The sequence below is a fragment of the Miscanthus floridulus genome, chromosome 16 (assembly GCF_019320115.1).
Source record: "Miscanthus floridulus cultivar M001 chromosome 16, ASM1932011v1, whole genome shotgun sequence".
Taxonomy (NCBI): Eukaryota; Viridiplantae; Streptophyta; class Magnoliopsida; order Poales; family Poaceae; genus Miscanthus; species Miscanthus floridulus.
In genome coordinates, this window is record NC_089595.1 from 77,591,537 (window position 1) to 77,613,890 (window position 22,354).

At 44.5% G+C, this 22,354-nt stretch overlaps 1 protein-coding gene across 6 annotated transcripts; it reads left to right on the forward strand.

Annotated features, from left to right (window-relative positions):
- Positions 1-241: 241 nt before the first annotated feature.
- On the forward strand, positions 242-11,658 carry LOC136513363 (putative disease resistance protein At1g50180). Of its 6 annotated transcripts, none has more exons than XR_010773355.1 (7): positions 242-1,343; positions 4,513-6,987; positions 7,064-7,180; positions 7,317-9,907; positions 10,037-10,965; positions 11,060-11,199; positions 11,342-11,658. XR_010773355.1 is itself a non-coding variant. In XM_066507362.1 (3 exons), the coding sequence occupies exons 1-2, from the start codon at positions 496-498 to the stop codon at positions 6,959-6,961; spliced, it is 3,297 nt and encodes a 1,098-aa protein (XP_066363459.1). In that variant the 5' UTR covers positions 242-495; the 3' UTR covers positions 6,962-6,987; positions 7,064-7,248. The 6 variants fall into 6 exon arrangements, 1 of the variants encoding a protein (XP_066363459.1); XR_010773356.1 differs by having other exon boundaries at positions 7,317-8,326; positions 9,563-9,907; positions 10,037-11,199; XR_010773357.1 differs by having other exon boundaries at positions 7,317-7,602; positions 7,735-9,907; positions 10,037-11,199.
- The last annotated feature ends 10,696 nt before the right edge of the window (positions 11,659-22,354 follow it).

The window sequence follows — 22,354 nt, forward strand, 5'->3', positions numbered from 1 at the left end:
ATACGGTCGGAAAATATCCGTACCGTTTTCGTCGAATGAAACGCGTAGGATGGGTAGATGCCGCGTTCGCAACGCGTAGGAAGAGTAGGTTCTCGGAAATTCCCTCACTCGATCGGGCCAAACGAAGCCTGCAACAACTCGCTCAAGTCAAGTCGTCTCGCACACTCACGCGCCACGGACTCACCGCGGTCATCGGTCACCACGCACCATCCTCGCATAAACCGTATGAGCTTATCTAGAGTCCAGAAGACTAGTTAGCTAGTTCTTGTCTTCCTGCCGGCCGCTTGCGTCAACGCGGCCATCCTCCACATTGCAGATCATGTCCCCTCTTGCAGTCTTGCTTCCCTCCCTCCCTACTGTCTGATGCAAGAACTAAGAACACCACCACTACTCTGATTTCTTAGGCGTGTCACCCCGATGGTCAGTTGCAGATCCACACGCCTCCCTCCACCAAGAAAAGCGACAACAGGCAACTGAATAGAGCGCCTGTGAATCATGGCCGACACGGTGATTGGCACCTTGGGCCGCCTCATCCCCAAGCTCTACCAGCTGCTCAGCGAGGAGTACAACCTGCAGACCAGCACGAAAGAGCGCGTCAAGTCCCTCACCCTGGAGCTGCAGACCGCGCAGGCCGCGCTCAGCTTGGTGTCTCGGGTGCCCTGCGACTACCTCGACGAGCAGGTCCAGCTCTGGGCACGCGAGGTCAGGGAGTCATCATACGACATGGAGGATGTTCTTGACGCCTTCCTCGTGCGGGTCCATAAGGCCCCGGATTCCACCGAGAAAGAGAGCAAGCAGCCCCTCAAAACAGTTACCAACATATGGAAGAAGAGCAAGGCGCGCCGTAAGATCGGCATCGATGTCAAGAACATAATGAGACATCTCGAGGAGGTGACGGAGCGGTGTCGCAGGTACAAGGTCCACGATATCGCTGTGATCAAGCCAGCACCAATGTCAACCGTTGACCCTCACCGCCTTCATGCCATGTACAAGAAAGCCAAGAACATAGTTGGCATCGACGAGTCAAGAGAGGAGCTCATATCTAAGCTGCAGTCCCTACAGCCGAACCATGCCTTGTCTAATGTGAATATGATGAAGATAGTTTCAGTTGTTGGAGTTGCTGGGCTTGGTAAGACCACTCTTGCCAAAGCAGTCTATGATAAGCTTAAAGGGCATTATGATTGCTGGGCTTTTGTTCCTGTTGGCCGGATTCCTGACTTCAAGAAAGTTTTCAAGGACATTCTCATTGATCTTGATAAGCAAAGATATCTCCAGTTCAGTACCGCTGTACTGGATGAAAGGCAACTCATAGATGAGCTCCATTCCTTTCTCAAAAATAAGAGGTACGCATTAGCCATTCAATTTTCAGGATTCGTATTTCCTATACTCCGACAATAGTACTCCCTCCCTTCAGTACTCTCTCCTCCGTCCGTTCCAAATTACAAGTCGCTTTTACTTTTTTAATATTCATTTTACTATGTACCTAGAGATATGTTATATCTAGATATACATAGTAAAATATTTGTAAAAAAAAATTAAAGAGAAGTGAGCTGCAATTCACGGACAACAGTTAGCCACTTATATATATACTCTTCTCATGCTCTTTATAAAAAAAAATTAAAGAGAAGTGAGCTGCAAGTCACGGACAACCGTTAGCCACTTATATATATACTCTTCTCATGCTCTTTATGTAGCATTGTCACTGATTTGTCTGGGGATTTGAGGGAAAACTCTTTGTGCCTGAAGAGCTCTGCTCCCAACCCTAACCGACGGGTCCCTCCGCCCCACCGCCGACAGTGGCTCTGGCCACCTCTCCGGTGTTGGCGCCCACCCCTCCCCCGCTCGCCTCCTCCTCCCTTCCCCCGGCGACCCTCCTCCACTGGATGCGCCCCAACCCTAGCCTGATATGCTCCTCTGCCCCGTCGCCGGCGCCGACGCCCACCCCTTCCTTGCCTGTGTCCACCTCCTCTCCCCCCTCCTCACTCCACCCCGCGACCCTCCTTCGCTCAACCTTGCGGGGACGCCCCGTCGGTGACGCCGCCGCCGCCGGCTGCCGCGCCTGCAATGGAGGCCGCCTCCACCTCGCTTCCTCGTGGCCCTGGCACCGTGCCTGCGCAGGGGGTGGGCTGCGGTGCCACGCCGAGCCAGGGTTGGCGTGCAGGACCCCACCGCCGTGCGCCGGGCCTTGGGGCAGCCTGCAATCGATGACGCTGGACGATGAAGGGAGCGTCGGTAGTGTCAAACCTCCAGTTGCCGTCGAACTGCTCAGATCCGTGCCATCCGGGTCCAAGGCCAGGCCTTTAGGGCCTGTGGGCTCTCCGGATGCCGCCGCGACACCTACGGCCAGCTCCTCCCTCTCACTGGCTGCGACCCCATTCTACCCAAGCAGCTCCCCGAGAGGGCGCTCTAAGCACCGTTGATGGATGGATGACACCGACACCGTGGATTCCGATGACAACTAGCCTGTAGCCACCTACCTGGATGTTGTTCGGCATCCAGCGAAACCCCAGCCTCGCTCAACCGAGGGTTCGGGCTGTTGCGGAGCAGTTGGAGGCCGACACAGGCTTGGGCAAAGGCAAGGTGGAGCGGGCACTCGCCGACAAGGAATTGAGCGAAGACGAATGAAGCGCTTCTAGCCACGCCCACAGCTGGTGTGCGGCCTACCTGCTCGGCTAGTGGATGGCTGCGTCCCCGCCCGCCAACGCCTCGGCCGCTGTGGATGGGCCTCCGCCCCCAATGTCGATGGGTGGCATGAGATCCTCCCCCGACAGGAGATGGGACCTGCGGTCGTCTCGGCTGAGCCTTGTCATGACCCAAAGCAGCTTCCGTAGGCCTGGAAGATCCCCACAGAGTTTCACGGCAGATGCTTCAACAACCTTTCCTACTCTCACCGAGTAGCGACTTGTTGGTTGCTACGACGATGCCTGCGCTGCTACAGCTTCCGGTACCTCACCAAGAACTACAAGCAATCAAGGCATGCTACGACATCGGTGGCGAAGGGTAACGACCGGCCATGACACTTTGCTCGTGGGGCAACCCACCGGAATCCCAGCAAGCGCCCCATGGCGGTCCACCGAGCTCGGATGGGGCCGCACAGGGTGCCACGAGGGGCACTAGCGGAACCCTAAGACAAACGTGGCGACGTCGAATTAAGCTAGCGAGGGATGTCAACTTAGGCACACTGGCTGACTACGACGACAACGCCGCTACCGCTGTCGCTGTCGCTGTACGCTGCTTCCCCGAGCTAGATCCACTGGCATTGGAGTTGTGCGCGTGCGTGGGGCCTCCCGCGTGGGTCAACCCAACACTGGAGGAGCTTGTCGCCTTGCTCATCGTGATCCCCCAGCAGGAGCACCAGCACCAAGGTGCTCGACTGCTCCAGTGGCCGCCTCTCAGGAAGTGGACGCATCTCTGGTGGACACCAAGACTACCCAGTTGGCGACGGACTCTTCTTCGTCGTCACCTTTGCAGGGGCCACCACAGGTCACTCCACCATGGGAGGACAACCCATCGTCATGGATGCTAAGGCACACCCTAACCTAGTGTTGGTAGGGGCTGCCACCCTTGGAGACGCGGCGATTGTGGCTACCATGGATGCCGTCAACCGCACTCCATCCTCTCCGATGACCTATGCCGATAGACGCCTCAAGCGCTTCACCAAGCGAGTCACAAAGGCGAGGCAGCCGCCACTCCTAGAGCTACCCGAAGATGATACATCCCACGATAGACATGTACCGCCCCGCGCTCCCCAAGTGGAGCAAGCGGATAGTGGCACAGAAAATGTCACATGTCCCAACGTCCAAGCGAGGTGAGCACCTTGTCTTGAAGCGCCTAGGACTAACCAGTGGGATGTCGTTGCCATCCACATGAGTTGTTCCCAGCGGACGGCGACGTGGGTGCGTGCAAGCAGTGCCGCCGCCACCCGGAAGCCCGGGCATAGTCCTCCTAGTCGGCACCACAATTCTGGTTGATCAGTGTCCAATATGTAACAATATAGCTTTCAGTATACTAGGTAGGATCTGAGCGTCCATGTATAACTCTTCTGACCCCTAGGGCGCCGCTAAGGCGTGTTGTATTAAACTTTTACTCTAGCTGAATACAAAGACGCACAAAACTTTTGCATGATCGAGGAAAAAGTCAAAGAGACTTATAATTTGGAACGGATGGAGTAACATATAAGTCACATCTAAATGTTGTTATTTAAGCCAATCATTCAAATATTTCATAACAAACTATTTATACACTAAGTTTTCGTATTTGAAAGTGATACAATTATATTTGTTTTGAAATACAATTTCATAAAAGTATACTGCTATAGCTGTGATCTACAAACATGTAATACTCAAAATTATATTTTGCAAAACATGTCTATATATATCTAAAATGTGACTTGTTGGTAATGTGAGCGAGTAATCATTTTCTTTGTCATGCTTATTCATTTTACAATTAAATGTATGTTACAGAAAACTTAATCATTAATTCAAAAACTTTTACCTACTCTTGTGTGGATAGGTATTTGATTGTTATTGATGACATATGGGAGATACATTCTTGGGAAACAATCAAATTGGCTATTGATGGTGACAATAATTCTGGAGGTAGAATAATCATAACAACTCGTAACTTGGAAGTTGCAACAATAGCCGGTGATGTTTACAAGCTACAACCACTTCCTTATGATGAATCCAGAGAGTTATTCTTTACAAGGCTATATGGTCATGAAGGGAAATATGGTGGTAACCGGTCAGATGACATAACTGACAAATTTATAAGGAAATGTGATGGTATACCATTAGCTATTATCGTAATGGCTAGTTTATTAGTGGGAAAACAAAGAGAAGAATGGTACGAACTATATAAAACTATTGTTTTTTGTCGAGGTAACAAGGAAGCCGATCATGCTATGAAGATATTGTCCTTTAGCTACATGGACCTTCCTTCACATCTAAGGATTTGCTTGTTGTATCTTAGTGGATTTCCAGAAGATTATGTTATCCCTAAAGATTCATTGGTTTGGAAGTGGGTAGCCGAAGGTTTTATTATCGGTAATCAGGAATCAAGGTTATTTGAGATTGGAGAGGGATACTTCAATGAACTAGTAAACAGAAGTATGATCGAAGCGGTAGAGTCTGACTATCATGACAACATCATCACTAGTTGTCGTGTTCCTGTTATGGTGCTTGATTTCATCCGTTCCATGTCCCGAGAAGAGAACTTTTTCACCGTAGTAGATGATAACCAAGACACATTGCTACGTACTAGCAATGTACGCAGGTTAGCCAACCACAAGAGGACCATTGGGCACACACATCAAACAAATCATATTGAAATGCCAAAACTGAGATCATTTACTGCCCTTGGGTGTGTTACTGAGACGTGGGCTCCACATTCTAGCTTCACACTTTTACGTGTTGTAGCTATAGAAAACTGCAATCCAATGGATGGTTGTCATCGTGTCCGAGTTGAGCACCTGGGACATTTACTTCATTTAAGGTTTCTCAGTCTAAGGGGAACCCAGACCGAGAAGATCCCCGAAAAAATAGGAGCTCTAAGGTTCTTGCAGACGCTGGACTTGTGGGAATCTAACATTTTAGAGTTACCGTCGAGCAATAGCCTGCCAAGACAGATGCTGTGCCTCCGCATTACATTTGATGATGCCTTTGATGCTGAGGTACCTTCGTTGGAGACACTGACATCTCTAGAGGAGTTGGCAGTAACTGGTGGGTCGTATCCTAAGACTGCTAGGTGGCTTGAGGATCTGGGCAGCCTGATGGAACTCAGGGTGCTCCATGCTAGTGGTATTTTGTTCGATGATGAGGAGACGGAAAGAACTTTTGGGGAGTCTCTACGCCATCTCCACAAGCTCCAGCATCTTACAATTATTGGTTATGATAGTGATTATCAACCCAGGTGGCAAGCAACAGAATTTGTCCTCCCGCGCCATCTCCAACATTTGGCTGTATATAATGTCCTATTCTTTAAGCTACCATCATGCATCAATCCTTCGTGTCTTGGAAACCTCTCCCACCTGAACCTGAAGGTGGAATACATGGATGAGTATGACCTCAAAATCCTCGGCTTGTTGCCAGAGCTCGGTTTTCTTGAGCTGGAATTGTGGTCCTCAATCACAATAACCAACTTTAGTGACACTGATGCTGTCTACTTCTCGAAGCTGAGGTGCTGCAGGTTGACGAGGTCAATGGTATTTTTTTGTGAGAATAAAGCTGATAGGACAGTTTCATTTCATATCGATATTGACGATTTGGAGAGTGACGGCGATGATGAGCGGGAGAGTGACAGTAGTAGTGATGATGAGTGGGAGAGTGAGAGTGGCGATGAGTTCCCAGGACCAATGCCCTCTATTTCTGATGACGAGTTGCAGAGACCCGGGCCCTCTATGTGTGATGATGAGTTGTATGGGGATGGTAAGCTACAGATACCCACGGCTTCTGTTTCTGATGCGGAGTTGGACATACCACCGCCCTTCCAACATACTAGTAAACTCCAGTATGGATTGGCAGCACTAGCCTATTATTTGCTTGCTTTTTTTCAATATGTTCTCGGATTTGTAAAGAAATGGTCATCTAAACAAGTGGTTGAACAACCCCCGATCTCCAGTCTTGGCTCCAGTCATGGGAATGGAGAAGACCCCATTGCCATGACCTCTATTTCCAATGATGAGAATAAGGGCTCCATTTGTGGCAACAGCACAGAGGCACCTCGTTTCATGCCAACCCTCCAGGTTCTTCGTTTTCAAGTCAGTGTGCGGACCATGCCCATGCGGGAGGACCATCGTTATTGCGACAACCTGGGCTTGGAATACCTCTCTTCGCTTCGCAAGATTGAAGTTTGTATCCTTCCACTGCCTCGGGATACCTGGGGATATCAACGCGACTTGGAGGCAGCACTAAGGCGTGCGGTCCAAGTCCATCCCAACCGTCCTACACTTCATTTCCTCTGAGTTATATGACTATGATCCACCAAACGGTATGAAAATCCAACTTTACATATGTTTCCAAATCTTAACCATGTTTTCTCAGTTATTAATTTCCGTATTCAACAGAAAGGGGCAATAACTCAGAGGCCGAGGGGCACCAACCCTTGTGGGGATGGGATCCATTATTATTTGCATTTGATATAAAACTATTGCTGACGCCACCTCTACGGTCCTACGAGCCAGGCAAGTGCAAGTGTCTTGTGTATTTTTATAAAACAAATCAAGAAAAATACGAACTTACATAATATGTCTAGCCTAGCGCTTCAGCCCAAGTGGAGATGTCTCAGCAGCTTTAAATTCAATGAACAAGTTGTTTCAGGTGAGAATGGGAGACGAATCGGCTTAACCGGCATAAGTCGTGTGCCACCACGGATCCTTGCCGGTGTGTGATTCAATTCAGGTGTCAACAATATAGAAATATGCAGCCTGTTCGGGTGGCTGGTTCATATCATTGCCGGTTCGTGAAGAAGTACTGCTGGCTGGTTTGTGTGAGAGAAAAATACTGTTCCGGCTAGAAATTTACGATCGTTTACGACAAGCCACAGCTAAACGAACAGGCTGATGGAATGGACTAGACAACATCTCCATGTCCTCTGTTTCTGATGGTGAGTTGCATTGACCCATGCCCTGTGTTTGTGACGAGGGGTTGCACAGACGACCCCTCCAAAAACTCCATCATGTATTGGCAGCATTAGCATATTATACGTATTTGCTTTCTTTTTTTCTACATGTTCTAGGATGTGTAAAGAGATGGTCACTTTAAAAGAGTAGATCAGTACCCTCCCTCTGTCTCCGATCGTGGCTCGGCCCCTCGTAATGGGTGTTAGAATAACAAATCTGATGATGCGATCTGTATAGTAGCTAGCATATTTCTTTCTATTGTTAGCTGAGATATTTCCTGTATTGTATATTATATAGATTACTTGTAGTATAAGTTGCCGGCTAATTACGGATTGCATCCAATCTCCTGTAAGCCCACGCGTGGGGGTATTCCACGCCACTGTAAACATGCAGGCCGGCCGAGCCAAAGGTCACGGCTTCCGCCAATTCCTTTAGTGCCTCTGATATTTTTTTCAATGGGAACGGAGAAGACCCCTAGTTCAAAGGCAGAGCAAGCAGCAGCACATCCCTTTATGCCAAGTCTCCAAGTGATTCATCATTTTGTGCGCCACAGAAGGCCAAAACCTCGGCTTCCAAATCAATGTTGGTCTCGACTATTTGCTACCTCAGGTTTGGGCAGAAGTGGAGGCAGCGCTTACGCGCGTGATCCAAATCCATCCCAACCGTCCTACGCTTCGTATGCAGCGAAGGTGACATGATCAACAAACGGTATGAAAATCCAACTTTCGTAAGTTTTTACATTTTAGAGTGTACCTTGCACTTAATTAATTTCCATATCCTTACTATATTTCCATGATTATTAATATTCAGATTAATATAGGTCTTAAACTTGTCCTTTATTTTTAAAATAAAACTAGAAGAATGTCCCGCGCGTTGCTGCGGGAATCGGATCGGATGAAATTATACTACTTATATTTACTAATATGATTGAATAAATATCATAATATGTGTCAGTGGATGATTTTTAGCATTTCGACGTGGACAACTAAATATATGTTAATAAATGATGTGGTTTGTTAATGTGAATAGAATGAAGACATAATGACGTATGTTAGTTGGATGTGTTACTGGATGCTGACGTGAATACTTTGTATGTTGAGATAGTTGAATGTGCTAGTGAGATGTTCTAGTGGATGCTGATATGGACATTTTGTATGGCAAGATAAATTGTTTGTGGGGTTTATCTTTATAAAAGAGTGGGATGTTCTAGTGTATGGCAATATAAATTGCTAGTGAAATTTATCTTTATAAAAGATATAGATTTATGTAAGGGCTGCGGCTCCCTCAAAAAAAATGTACCACTTGTTAATATATATATATATATATATATATATATATATATATATATATATATATATATATATATGAGAAGATGGTGGTCGTACATGACATGACCTCGCAAGAAGTATGACAATATTTGGGAGACAATTTACCTTATGTTTTTTAAGTACTGCGTACTCAATTAATCTGCTTGTGTTTACCCGATAATATGAGTAGCAGCAGCCTGCTGCTTAATTTGCTTGATCTTTTGGGAGGGAAGATTGGAAGCTGCTGCAGGAAGGGGGTTGGTCCACTGTAGGGCCTAGAAAAAGGAAGAAGTAAAATAAAAATGATAGGTATGTTTTGGAATATCAGAGGATTAGGAAAAATTGATAGAATCCCTGCGCTAAGGAGCAGAATCAGAGATCACCACTTAGATTTTGTAGGTATCATAGAGACTAAGAAAAAAAATCTTTCTGATGGACTTTTAAAATCTTTGACTCATAACACCCCTTTTTAATTGGTTTCACTTAGAAGCAAAGGGTTCAGCGGGAGGAATCCGCAAATTTAGATTTGTTCAATATGGCAGTGGGTGAAATCCTTACCTTTTTAGTTAGTGTTATGATTGACCTGTAAGAAAACTGGTTTCACCTGGAAACTAATAGTAGTGTATGGAGTAGGCAGGTAGCATTAGAAACCAGAAATGACGTTCTCGGCGATCTCCCTCCTCGTCCTATGCCATGGCTGCCTCCTCTGAGTTGCTGTAGCCATGGAGCTCCATGGCCTCAACTTCAGGCCGGGGAAAGTCGTTGAAGCAGAGACTCTCCGCAAGTTTGGTCTCCCAGTTTGCCCTTCTCCATCTCTTTCATCAGCTGAATTCTTCCTGGTTCTTTCATTTGGCCGTTGCAAGTACAAGTTGAATGAGCTCTCGGCGGCCTTCATCCTCCAATCAGTCATCGGTGGTTCAGCCGGTGATTTGAGAGTCCGCACTTCGGCGATCGAGTTTTTTGGTTCTCTGTTTCATCTCAGGTGATTGGGTTTCACATCTACAAGCTTCATTCATTTGAGAATTCAAGCTTCAATGTGAAGTTTTAGATGATATTGTCAAAGTTCGTGTATCTGATTTAGATGATATACCGTGGTTCTTTGTCTTTACAGAAGGAACTGATTTTGTATCCAACAGCTGGACAGTGCAATGTGAAGTTTTGCTCACTAGAATGCTTGGACAAGGTGCTCAGGATGAGGATTTTCCACCAGGGGACGATGACTTTGATCCCAATGTGTTCTTCTACCATAGTTTTGGTCAGCCTGGCCAAGGAGCACCCCCACCACCTGCTGATCCACTGGCGCCTTTTATTTTGGAGCATCTCCAGGCCATGGGCTGGAATGCCTGGCCACATCAACCTGTTCAAGCCCAGAATGAAGATGCAGTAGCTGTCAAAGGGGATTTGGCCCCTCCACTCGTACCTTTGCAGCCTGAGCCTGCCTTGTGCCAAAATGTAGCTGCTCAGGCACCTGAAATACCTCTTGAAGAAGCCCACCTGCATGATGTGGTGCTCCCAGCTGTTGAAGTGGTGGTTCAAGCCCAGGCCAAGGAAATTGATGTGGTGCAAGATGCCCCCTAGAACCGAGTTCAAGTTCTAGCAATGGATGATCTTACTGATTCATCTGATGAAGAGATCCTACCTCCTCCAGCACCTGCTGCTGCTCCGGAAGTGTTTGTCCCAAACCTACAGAATCTGCAGAATTTTGTAGTTGATGAAGTGCCACTTGAAGATCTGGTACCTTTTGATGATCTGGTCCCACAGGCTCCAGCTGCTGTAGACATGGGCAACATTTAGCTAGGATTTGTTCAGACCTTTGTGCCTCTAGTGGATCATATGCAGTTGTTGTCCCCAAGCTCTTCCAAAGGCCCATGTGCTGCTGCAATTAGGTGCTGGGCCAAATATTTGTCCTCTGTTGACAGGTCCCTGCCTACTGTCTCCATCCCCACGCAATGGGTGGACTTCTTTACTTTGATGATGCTCAAGCCTAGCACTTTTGAATGGGCTCAACAACTCCTGACCTCTCCTGCTTGGGCCACAATCGTAAAGCTTTTTTCCTTTTCTCTTCCCTCAACTTCTCCCTCATTTACTATCTCTGAATTTTTTTGCACTGACCCTCCTGAGGTCCACTATCCAGATCTAGAGGATGAAGCCGATGACTCTAGAGCCTCTCTAATCAAGCCTGTTGCAACTGCTTTCAACGAGGAGGAGGGTGTGATGACGCCACCACCAGCTTTTGATCCTGTCCCACCTGTGCCCCAACAAAAGCTAAGCGTGGTAAGACTGTAATCATCTCTGATGCCAAAGTTAGACGAAGTGTACGGGTGCACAGTCAAAATAAAGGTTTTAAGAATGATTTGTGTAAGGACCGTAACTGTGTTGGTTGCTCTGTTGATCCCCCCTCTCTCTGTTTCTGTAGTTCGCGACCTTGGAAGCTCATTTTGCAAGCTTGACCCTGCCTCCCTGACCGAGGAAGCGCTCAGTGATAGGCCGGCCAAGAAGGCAGCCGTGGAACGACCCAAGAAGGCCAAGAAATCATCTGAGGGAGGTGCCAAAGCCAAGAAAGCACCTAGGAGCATTGAAGATGCTGGCCCAGCTCCAAGAGCAACAAATAGGCTTAGTTATCTTAGCTATCTAAGATACTTTCTTTTGCTGTCACAAAGTTTGTTTTATGGCTATTAGACAATATGGAAAGTGTTAAGTTGGAACATCCGTGGTATTAACTCACATAAGAAATGGAACGCTATCCGAGATCGTATCTCTGAAAATAGCTGTGATGTCGTTTTTTTAGATAAAGGATAGTTTATATCCGGCTTCATCTACCGAGGTAGAATCAGGCCTATTATTACAAAGTTCACAGCACACCACTTTCAAGGTTGAGAAGCTCACATCCAGACTTTGGGAAACAAAACATGAAGAGAAGTCCTGACTAAGAAAGACCACAAAACCTAGTAGATAACTATTTACTGGAACTAAAGAAATGCAGGGCTGAAGTTTCCAAATGCTGCCTAACAAGGATCAGCTGGTCCCATAGATCATCACGCCGCTGCAGTCTTGCCCACTGCCGTAGCCAATGGGTTCCCCTGAAGAGCACCTGCAAAAAAGTTTTTGGTTTGCATTTGTCAAAAACCACTTCATTTCTTGTTAACCAAATTGTCCAACATAAAGCCGCTGCTGCCGTTAATAACAATGAGTTATAAATAACACCACCCATCTTAGACCAAGTAACAAATAAATCATCTATGTTGAGAGGAGGTGCTATTCCAAATAATAAGTGTATAGCGCGCCACAGAAATTTGGCATAAGCACATTCGAAAAAAAGGTGGTGAATAGTCTCTGTAGAGTGACAAAAGCAACAACTTTTGTCACCATTCCAGTTACGTCTTGCGAGGTTATCTTTGGTTAGGATTACACCTCTTTTTAGGTACCACAAGAATATCTTTATTCTCGTAGGAATCTTAATCTGCCATAAATCTTGTGACACTCTGACACCATTGTTAATTAACTTGGCATACATAGATTTAACCGAGAAGGTACCTGATGAATGTAAAGCCCAAACAAATGTGTCTCTTTGTCCCAGTAAGTTCACATCTTGTATAGAAGCAACAATTCTAAGCCAGTCCCTTAGATTCCTACTCACTAAATTGCGGCGAAAGGAAATGTTAAGTGGGACTGAAGCAAGTACTGTTGCCACCGAATCTTGTTTTCTTCTCACAATATTGAACAACTCAGGAAATCTATCTTTTAGTGGCTGGTCACCCAACCAAGCATCAATCCAAAAACGAGTTTGTGATCCGTCTTTCACTCTAAATGAACCTAAACCCATGAAAGTATCTTTAACATTCATCAAGCCTTTCTAGAAATGAGAGTCATTTGGCTTTTTAGTACAACTCCCTAGAGTCTTATCTTTTATGTATTTATTCCTCAATAATTCTTACCACATGCCATCTTCATTTAGCAATTTGAAAAGCCATTTACTTAACAGACATCTGTTTTGTATGTCCAAATTTTGAATACCTAAGCCACCTTAGATTTTTGGTTGGCACAAAATTTCCTATTTAGCCAGCCTATATTTGCGCTTGTGTTGGTCATTTTGCTAGTAGAATCTTGATCTTAAACAGTCAATCTTTTCCAAAACTCCTTTTGGGAGTTCAAAAAATGACATCATAAACATCGGTAAGCTAGAGAGCACCGAGTTTATTAAAACCAAGCAACCTCCTACCGAAAGCAACTTGCCTTTCCAACCACTAAGCTTCTTCTCAATTCTGTTTTCGATTGTGTGTATAGGTAAACCAAGGTAACGGAAAGGAAACTTACCCACCCCACATCCAAACAGCTGCGAGTAAAACACCTTATGATCCTTTGACTTACCAAAGCAAAAGATCTCACTCTTGTGAAAGTTAATTTTAAGCCCTGAGAGTTGCTCAAAAGTACTTAAAATTAACTTCATATTTCTCGCTCTTTCAACATCATGGCTCATAAATATTACTGTGTCGTCCGCATATTGGAGGATGGACAAGCCATCTTAGACAAGGTGAGGTAAGACCCCTTCTACCTGACCTGCTTCCTTTGCTCTAGCAATCAGTATAGCCAGCATATCTACCACTATATTAAGTAGTATTGGAGACATTGGGTCACCTTGCCTTAAACCTTTCTTCATTTGGAAGTATGAACCAAGTTGATCGTTCACCTTAATATTTACATTTCCTCCTTGTGTGAACTGCTTCACCCAAGAGCACCAATTTTGTGAGAAACCTTTCATCCTTAAAGTTTGTTGTAGAAAGCTTCATTTTACTTTATCATATGCCTTTTCAAAGTCTATCTTGAAAATTATCCCATCTTGTTTTTTAGAGTGAATTTCATGTATTGTCTCGTGAATTATTACTACGCCTTCCATAATGTTTCTACCTGGAAGGAATGCTGTTTGTGTTGGTCTAATAATCTTCTGGGCAACAGTAGATAATCTATTAGTTGCAACTTTGGTAAAGATTTTAAAAGAAACATTCAACAAACATATTGGTTTGTATTGTTGAATCACTTTCGCATCTTTCTTTTTTGGTAGCAAAATTATCGTTCCAAAGTTGATACTATTCAAAGGCAAGGTTCCCTCATGGAATTCCATAAACATAGCCATCAGATCATCTTTTAATAAGTCCCAGAAGACCTGATAAAACTCTGGTGGAAAACCATCTGGGCTTGGTGCCTTATTATGTTCCATTTGGAACACTGCTGTCCTTACTTCTGATTCCGAGAAGGCATCTGTCAAGTGCTCATTTTCCAGTTCGGAGACTTGTGGAATGTCATGAACATAGTGTTCATCTAACTCAATAAAAGAATTCTCCGGAGGACCAAAAAGACTCTTGTAATAATTGGTAATATGCTGCATCAACTGAGCATCACCATCTATTACAGTGTGACCGTCCTCCAACTGGAAAATACGAGCTTTCCGATGTCTTTCGTTAGCCAACAAATGGTAATATTTTATGTTAGCATCACCCTCCAGTAGGTGCTTAACCTTTGCCCTTTGGTATCATTTGAGTTCCTCTTCTCGAAGTATTTCAGCAAGCCTTTCATTTAACACGTGTTTTAAGTTTAGTTCCGACTCATCAAGCAAAGAGTTCTCTGCCTTTTTATCTAGCTCATCGAGTTTGTTTAACAAGGTCTTCTTTTCTTTCTTGTAGGCCCCACTCACATTTTTTGCCCATCCTCTGAGGTATTGGCGGAGCTTTCTGAGTTCTGCTTGCCACCTCTCTAGGGGGCTGCCCTCGACGAGCACACTATGCCACACATCTTTCACCATGTCACAAAATCCATCCCTGAGCAACTAACCCAATTCAAACTTAAACTGTGGCTGGTAAGCCGGAGATGGGCTATTTGTGCTATAAAACAATGGAGTGTGATCAGAAATCTCTCTGCTCAATGCTCGGACACTAGAAACAGGGTGTTTGGACTCAAAATCCGTACAAACAAGAATTCTATCTAATTTCTCGAAGGTCTGATTTTGTAAATTATTCGCCCAAGTAAACTTCCTGCCATTTCTAATTCTCTAAGGTTTAAAGTATCTATTACAGCATTGAACAGAAAAGGCCATCTATCATTATAGTTGTCATTGTTTTTCTCATCCGGTCTACGAATAATGTTAAAATCACCACCTATAATAAGAGGTAATGTTTCTTTTGAACATACTCGGACTAGTTCGGATAAGAAATGTAATTTAAGATCCGCTTGAGCTGGGCCATACACTGAGATTAAATTGAACTTAAAATCATCCTCCTTGTGTCTCAACTTAAACCGAATTAAAAAGTCCCCCTCTTCTATTTGTCCAATGTCAAAGGTTAAGAGATTTACCCCTAGAATCATGCCACCGGACCGACCCCTTGGAGCCATGCAATGCCAAAGAAAATCTCTGCCAGCGCAGATATTATTCAAAGTGGACTATGGAAAATTGGCTCTGCCGGTTTCCGATACAGCTATGAACTCTAGGTTCTTCTCTTTTGTTAAATCAGAAAGAAATTTATATTTTTTTGTGTCAGCAAAACCGTTGCTATTCTAGAAAATTCCTTTCATTGCGATTCTTTTTTTAGTTTTTTCTTATTGTTTTTGGACCTAGACTTCTTGAGATGTGATATGGGGGTCTATAGACACAAAGGGTCACAGCCGCCATCACCTAGGTCTTTAGAGATTTTGGCACAAATGAGATTTAAAGCATCTAAGTCTAGGTCCTCATCTACTGAACAAACAGTTGAAGCATCCCCTAACAAAGAACTGTTATCTACTTTTAACAAGTTACTCTTAGACATTCTGGTTGATTCTATGTCTCTAAGATGTTGCAAAGACAATGTAACTTCCTGTTCATTAGCCCCAAGTGATATACCTAGTGTGCTAGTATAAGCTAGTAAAGAAGAATCATCAAAAACATCAAAAGAAAGTGGTTGTTCTTTACCTTTGATAGAAGAAGAATCCATGTTCCTACGCGCCTTTAACTTTGTTGCCTTCTCCAACGAGTCTCTCTCTGAAGTAGACGCGTTTCTTTTACTAGCTCTCACTGGCGACACTACCCCACCACTCAGTGCTTTAGTCTTATTCAAAGTGCCAGAGTCAATCTTGGATTGCCACATGCTAGCTTTCCACTTTGCAGATCCATCTGGAGTCATCCCAGTCTAGGTAAGTGGCACCACAGGCTTAACTACATCACTTTTCCTAACAGAGTTGGAACCTTTGCCTTCCTTATCAACATGATGGGGTACCTCTGCAGTACCCATAAAAACCTCCTGGGTCCCAGCGGCTGCAAGGTCTTCCTGCTCAGTAAGAACAACAGTGGTAGCCTTACTCTGGTGCTGTCCACTCGGTGCAACTGAGGCATCAGGCTGCTTTTCAGATGTTTGACCAGCTGGCGGGTCTTCCATCTTTTTACCGTCATGATCCATGTTCTCCGGCCCTTTTTCCTCTGGTGCTTTATCCTCGTCCATGGTAGAGTCCATGTCAATGACTTGTGGCTCACCATCAGACATATCCTTCTCCAGTCTGAATTGTAGCTCATAGACAAAGTCCCCAATGACTACATCTACAAGATCTGGGATGAGATCGGGATCCAGCACGGCTACTCTCATTCTAGCTCTGCCATACTTCTTTGTAAATTTAGTATCAACTGCTCGAGAGACACCTAGAATGAAGCCAATTGTCCAAATGATAGGGAACTCTCGCAGTTCCCTTGGTAGTCCCCGAAACTGTACCCAAACCTTATCAATCTCATATTTGAAGACATCATTTTCAGCCCCTTTCTCAAAACGAATCTTTCCTTTCACTGTTTTGGTATCCATCGGACCCCAATTCACCATGTGATTGAGCACTTCAGCAGAAGGTAAATTAGTGGTAAAGGCATCATTGCCTTTCTCCTCAATCACCCAACTGTTTCCGGGTAGTAGTTTGTCAAGTTCTACTGCCAATTGATCTGCAGTAAGAGAACCCTCTAGAACACGTACCACAACTGATTTATAATTTGATACTACTTTTGGATTTTCTGCAACAGGTATAAAATAGAATCCTAGACCTTGAACAGCATAACCACATGGTATAGCAGTAGAATGAAGATTTTTTAAATTTGGACAAACTTTTTTAACATGATCCCCATAGCAAATCTCACAGCTAAGAACTGCTGTACAAACTGAAATTGTATGCCCTTTGGTATGGCAGCGATAACAGTAGGGTTTACCCTTGCTCTTTTGATTCCCTTTTTGGGATGACTCTGGTGCATCACACTGGATCATTGCATTGTTGGAATTTGGTGACAAGAAACAAAGCGTTCTCATTTTGATTCTACTTTCATCCATCAGTTTCGCCCAGTTTATTTTGACTGTTATGAATTCCTCCCCTCAAACGGAGCATCTGGTGGCTCAATTATCGTATGGAAGAGCTCTGTCCTTTCTGGTTCCTTAGTGTTCCAAAATGATTATGCATCATCTGTTCTTTTCTCCTCGGTTCATAATAATGCCAATTGGATTCTTACTAATATTTATGCACCCTGTACACCTCTGGGGAAAAAAGATTTTATTCTGTGGTTTCAGAATATCAACATGCCTGATGATGTAGATTGGTTAGTGGTTGGTGATTTTAACCTTTACAGGAACCCCTTGGATAGGAATAAACCAGGTGCAGACATTGCTGATATGCTAATGTTCAATGAAACAATTAGTGCCTTGGGTCTTGTTAAATTACCTTTGAGAGGTCAACGTTTTACTTGGACGAATAAGCAGCACCCTCCTCTGTTAGAGAGACTTGACTGGTTTTTCACCTCTCCTAGTTGGACTCTCTCTTATCCTAATACAAATGTCACTACTCTTGTGATGGAGAGCTCGGATCATGTGCCATGTCTTATTAATATTTCCACTGACATTCCTAAAGGATGTATCTTCAGGTTTGAAAATTTTTGGCTACAGCGTGAGGATTTTATGAATCAGGTACACTTAGCTTGGGACCAACCAGTTCACCACAGAGATGCAGCTAAGAGACTTACTGCTAAGTTCAAGAACCTGAGAAAAGTGTTGAAAGATTGGAAGCAAACATTGTCCAGCCTACAAGAAAATATTAATAATGTCAAATTGATCCTCACTTTCATGAATCTACTTGAAGAGTTTAGAGATCTAAGCATCATTGAATGGAATTTCAGAAAGTTGCTTGAAAGTAAGCTTATCACTCTTCTTCAGCAGCAAAAAGCATATTGGAAGCAAAGGGGTAATATTAAGTGGGTGACTATGGGGGATGCTAGCACCAGATTCTTCCATGCACATGCTACTATCAAGCATAGGAGAAATTTCATCACACAGCTAGATGATGTCCAAGGTAATTCCTTTCACAGTCATCAAGACAAGGCAAACCTGATTTGGCTCTCTTTTAAAGAAAGGCTGGGCACAAGTAACTTTACTTCTCTCCTTTTGAATTTGGCTTCCCATTTCACAAATGCTCCAGATCTCTCTAGTCTTGTTGATAATTTTTCTAGAGCTGAGATTGATGCTGTGGTTAGTCATCTTCCTTCTAATAAAGCCCCTAGACCTGATGGTTTTAACACAGATTTTATCAAGGATTGCTGGTCTATCATTTCTTCATATTTTTATAACCTCTGTGATGCTTTCCATTTTGGTTCAGTTTGTTTACAGAGCTTAAATGGGTCTCATATTACTTTGGTACCAAAAAAGGATGATGCTATCAGGGTTGCTGATTACAGACCAATTTCTTTGCTGAACACCTCAGTCAAGATTATAACCAAATTGTTGGCTAATAGAGTCCAAAGTAAGTTGCCTTCTCTCCTTCATAAAAACCAGTATGGTTTTATTAAGCAGAGAACAATTCAAGATTGTATTGCTTGGGCTTTAGAGTATCTTCACACCTGTCATCAAATAAGAAAAGAGATAATAATCTTGAAGCTTGACTTTGAAAAAGCCTTTGATAAAGTTGAACATGAGTTCATGCTGAAGATTATGGAACATAAGGGTTTCCCTCCTAAGTGGCTTCATTGGATGAAATCAATCTTTCAATCAGGCACATTAGCAGTACTTTTGAATGGAGTGCCTAGTAAAACTTTCCATTGCAGGAGAGGAGTTAGACAAGGTGATCCCCTTTCCCCATTGTTGTTTGTCTTAGCTGCTGATTTCCTTCAGACAATTTTGAACAGTGCAAGGAGCAATAATCAACTCAGCCTTCCTGTGGCCTTGTTAAGTGATGAAGATTTTCCAATTTTACAATATGCTGATGATACTCTTATTTTTATGAATGGTGATATTAATGAGCTCAACAATTTGAAAGACATTCTGTCCTCCTTTGCTGACTCCACTGGGTTGAAAGTCAACTTTGACAAATCTATGATGGTTCCTCTAAATGTTTTAGAAGAAACATTGGACATATCTTGGTCTACCTCTTGGTCTTACTAAACCAACTATGGCAGATTTTTGGCCTTTAGTTTCAAAATGTGAAAGAAGATTTGTGGCTTTCTCATCCTTTTTGAGTGAAGCTGGTAGGCTTGAACTTACAAATGCAGTTCTCACAGCTCTCCCAACTTATGCCATGTGCACTTTCCTACTTCCCAAGACTGTCATCAAGCAAATTGACAAATATAGAAAACATTGTTTATGGAGGGGCTCAGATATCCATAATAAGAAGCGACCAAAGGCAGCTTGGCCCATGTAACCCTACCCAAAGAAGGAGGTTTGGGGGTCCTTAATCTCTCAGTACAGAATGAAAGCCTTCTGATGAAACACCTTCATAAATTTTATAACAAGGTCCAAATCCCTTGGGTTCAGCTTGTTTGGGACAAATATTATGCAGGAGGCAAGCTTCCAATTCAAAGTATAACTTTCAGAGGCTCTTTTTGGTGGAGAGATAATCTTAAGATTTTAACTCAGTTCAAAGGGGTTGCAATGGTAACTATTCAAGATGGTAAATCCTGTTTTCTTTGGCATGACATGTGGAATGATATGATTTGTAGAGAAAGCTTTTCCAGAACTATTTTCATTTGTAAAGAACCATAACATTTCAAGTTCTATGGCTGCAAGTACCGAACAATTTCATGAGCTATTCCATCTCCCCCTATTACTTGAAGCCTATGCACAGTTCCAAACCCTCAGTACTTCAGTTCAAAATTTGAACTTACAAGACAGCCCTGATGAGAGGTCTTACATCTGGGGATCTGTATTGTTTTCTTCAAGCAAGACTTATAGGAAACTCATTGGCCATCGACAGACACATGCAGCCTTCAAATGGCTATGGAAATCTTGCTATCAGAATAAGAGAGATTTTTTCTTTTGGCTAATTCTCCAAGACCGATTAAGTACCAGGGCTTTGCTTCGGAGAAGAAACATGACTCTTCCATATTATCATTGTGTCCTCTGCAGTCTGGGTATTGACGAAGGTCTCTTCCATCTTCTCTTTTACTGTCCATTTTCATTAGCCTGCTGGTCTAGTTTGCAGTTAGCTGTCCCCAACAGTCAAGATGTGGGTTATATTGTTGAAAGCCTGAAAGCCCAGTTGCAGCTACCCTTTTACATGGAAATCTTGGTCATTATGTGCTGGTCTATTTGGTCAATGCGTAATGACTTAATCTTCAGGAACATACATCATTCAGTGCATAGATGCAAACAAGTCTTCAAGAAGGAATTTGCTTTGATTATTCTCAGAGCAAAAGCAAAATACCACCCTCATATAGATTTATGGCTAGAAGCTTTTGTATAATTTTTATGATTGTTTTCCTTACTTTTTTTGTTTCTTGATTGTACTTTGGTGGCTATTTGCCTTTAAATTTCAATAAAATTTCAGTAGGGGCCTAAAACCCCCTCCAGCTCCATAAAAAAAATAGTAGTGTGTGGGCCTGCCTATGATGAGCAGAAACAAGCCTTCTTAGATGAATTAGAATCTGTGATGAAAGTCTGGCTGGGCCCAATTCTGATTGGAGGAGATTTTAATTTAGTAATAAGATTTGTAAATGATAAAAGTAATGGTTCGATAAATCATAGATGGGCCGACAGTTTCAATAGTTGGGTAGATAAATGGGCTTTAATAGAATTAAGTGCTAGCAACAAAAGGTTTACCTGGACCAATAACCAGGATTCCCTTGTTTTAGCTAAAATAGATAGAATCTTTGCTACAACAGCTTGGGAAGCTGCATTTCCTTTAGTCAGTGCTGCAACGACGGACATGTTCCCAACCTAGGGCTTCTAGGGTTTGAGCGACTCCACGGCGATTTGCCACGGGAGGATCTGTGCACCGGTGTCCTGTCATCCTTCTCCTCCTGACTGTTCGGGCCGACTATGGGGCTACCTAGCGCGGCTACCCGGCCTTGGCAGAAGGGTGGGCAACGACAGGAGCGGCGAGTTTTGGCAAGTGTGGCAATGGCGACTGAAGCTTCTTGCGGGAAGACGGTGGAGGAAGGCGATGATGTGGATGTTGCATAATCTAGACTCGGTTAGTCTCCTTAGTTATCTGGTGTTTTGTTAGTTACAATAAGTGGGCCCGATCACAATCGGTCATGGCGCGTTTGTAGTCGCCAGACGCATGCAGAGTTCATGTGGTGGTGCTCCGTTTCTTTCGTTTCGTAGTGGTGACTATGCCCTACATGAGCTCGTTCGTGGGATGGCGCGGATCGATAGGAGATCGTGTGGTGCGCAGGTTTAGCGGGCATGGTGGCTTTGGCCGTGTAATGGAGTCTGTATATATTGAGTCAATATAGTCCAGAAAAGGCTGCAGTTCTAGGCGGCACCAAAAAACACCATGTTCCTCTATTCGCGTTGTGTGCGTGTGTGCGTTTGATTTCTGTGCAGGGCGTCGTTCTCGGCTCCAGCGAAGGACATCGGCGAGAAGGGGATCTACAACTGGTATCAGAGCCGGTTAGAGGAGGGACCGGGTTTGTCTCGATGGTGTCACGAAGCCACACGCCGCAGCGATCGCCGTCTCGGAGCCGTTCACCGCGGCGCCATTCACAAACCCATGGTGGACGCCGATCACGCCCAGTGCATCCACGGGAAGCCGTCGTTGAGCGCGTCGTACGGGAGACTCGGGCTCCGACAACTGGCCACAACTCATGAAAACCAACTACGACTCGTGGTCATTGCTCATGAAGCTAAAGCTACAGTCTCGGTATCTCTGGGATGCGATCGAGGACGAGGACGTCAACTTCCACGATGACCGTTCCACGCTGGAGGCCATCTGCTCCGGCGTGCCCTAGGAGATGGTGCCGACACTGGCGACCAAGCCATCGGCAAAGGAGGCGTGGGAAGCGATCCGGACGATGCGCATCGGTGATGATCGGGTGCGGAAGTCGACAGCGTAAAGTCTTCGGGCAGAGTACGAGCATATTGGTTTCTGTGATGGTGAGTCTGTCGAGGATTTTGCCCTACGCCTGTCTAATCTCGTGCAGCGCCTGGCGATCCTTGGGGATCCCAAACCG

Excerpts from the sequence above, each read along its gene's own strand:
- LOC136513363 (XM_066507362.1), top strand. The coding sequence starts at position 496 with ATGGCCGACACGGTGATTGGCACCTTGGGCCGCCTCATCCCCAAGCTC. Across the intron at positions 1,344-4,512 it reads TCCTTTCTCAAAAATAAGAG|GTATTTGATTGTTATTGATG; the intron begins GTACGCATTAGC and ends TTGTGTGGATAG.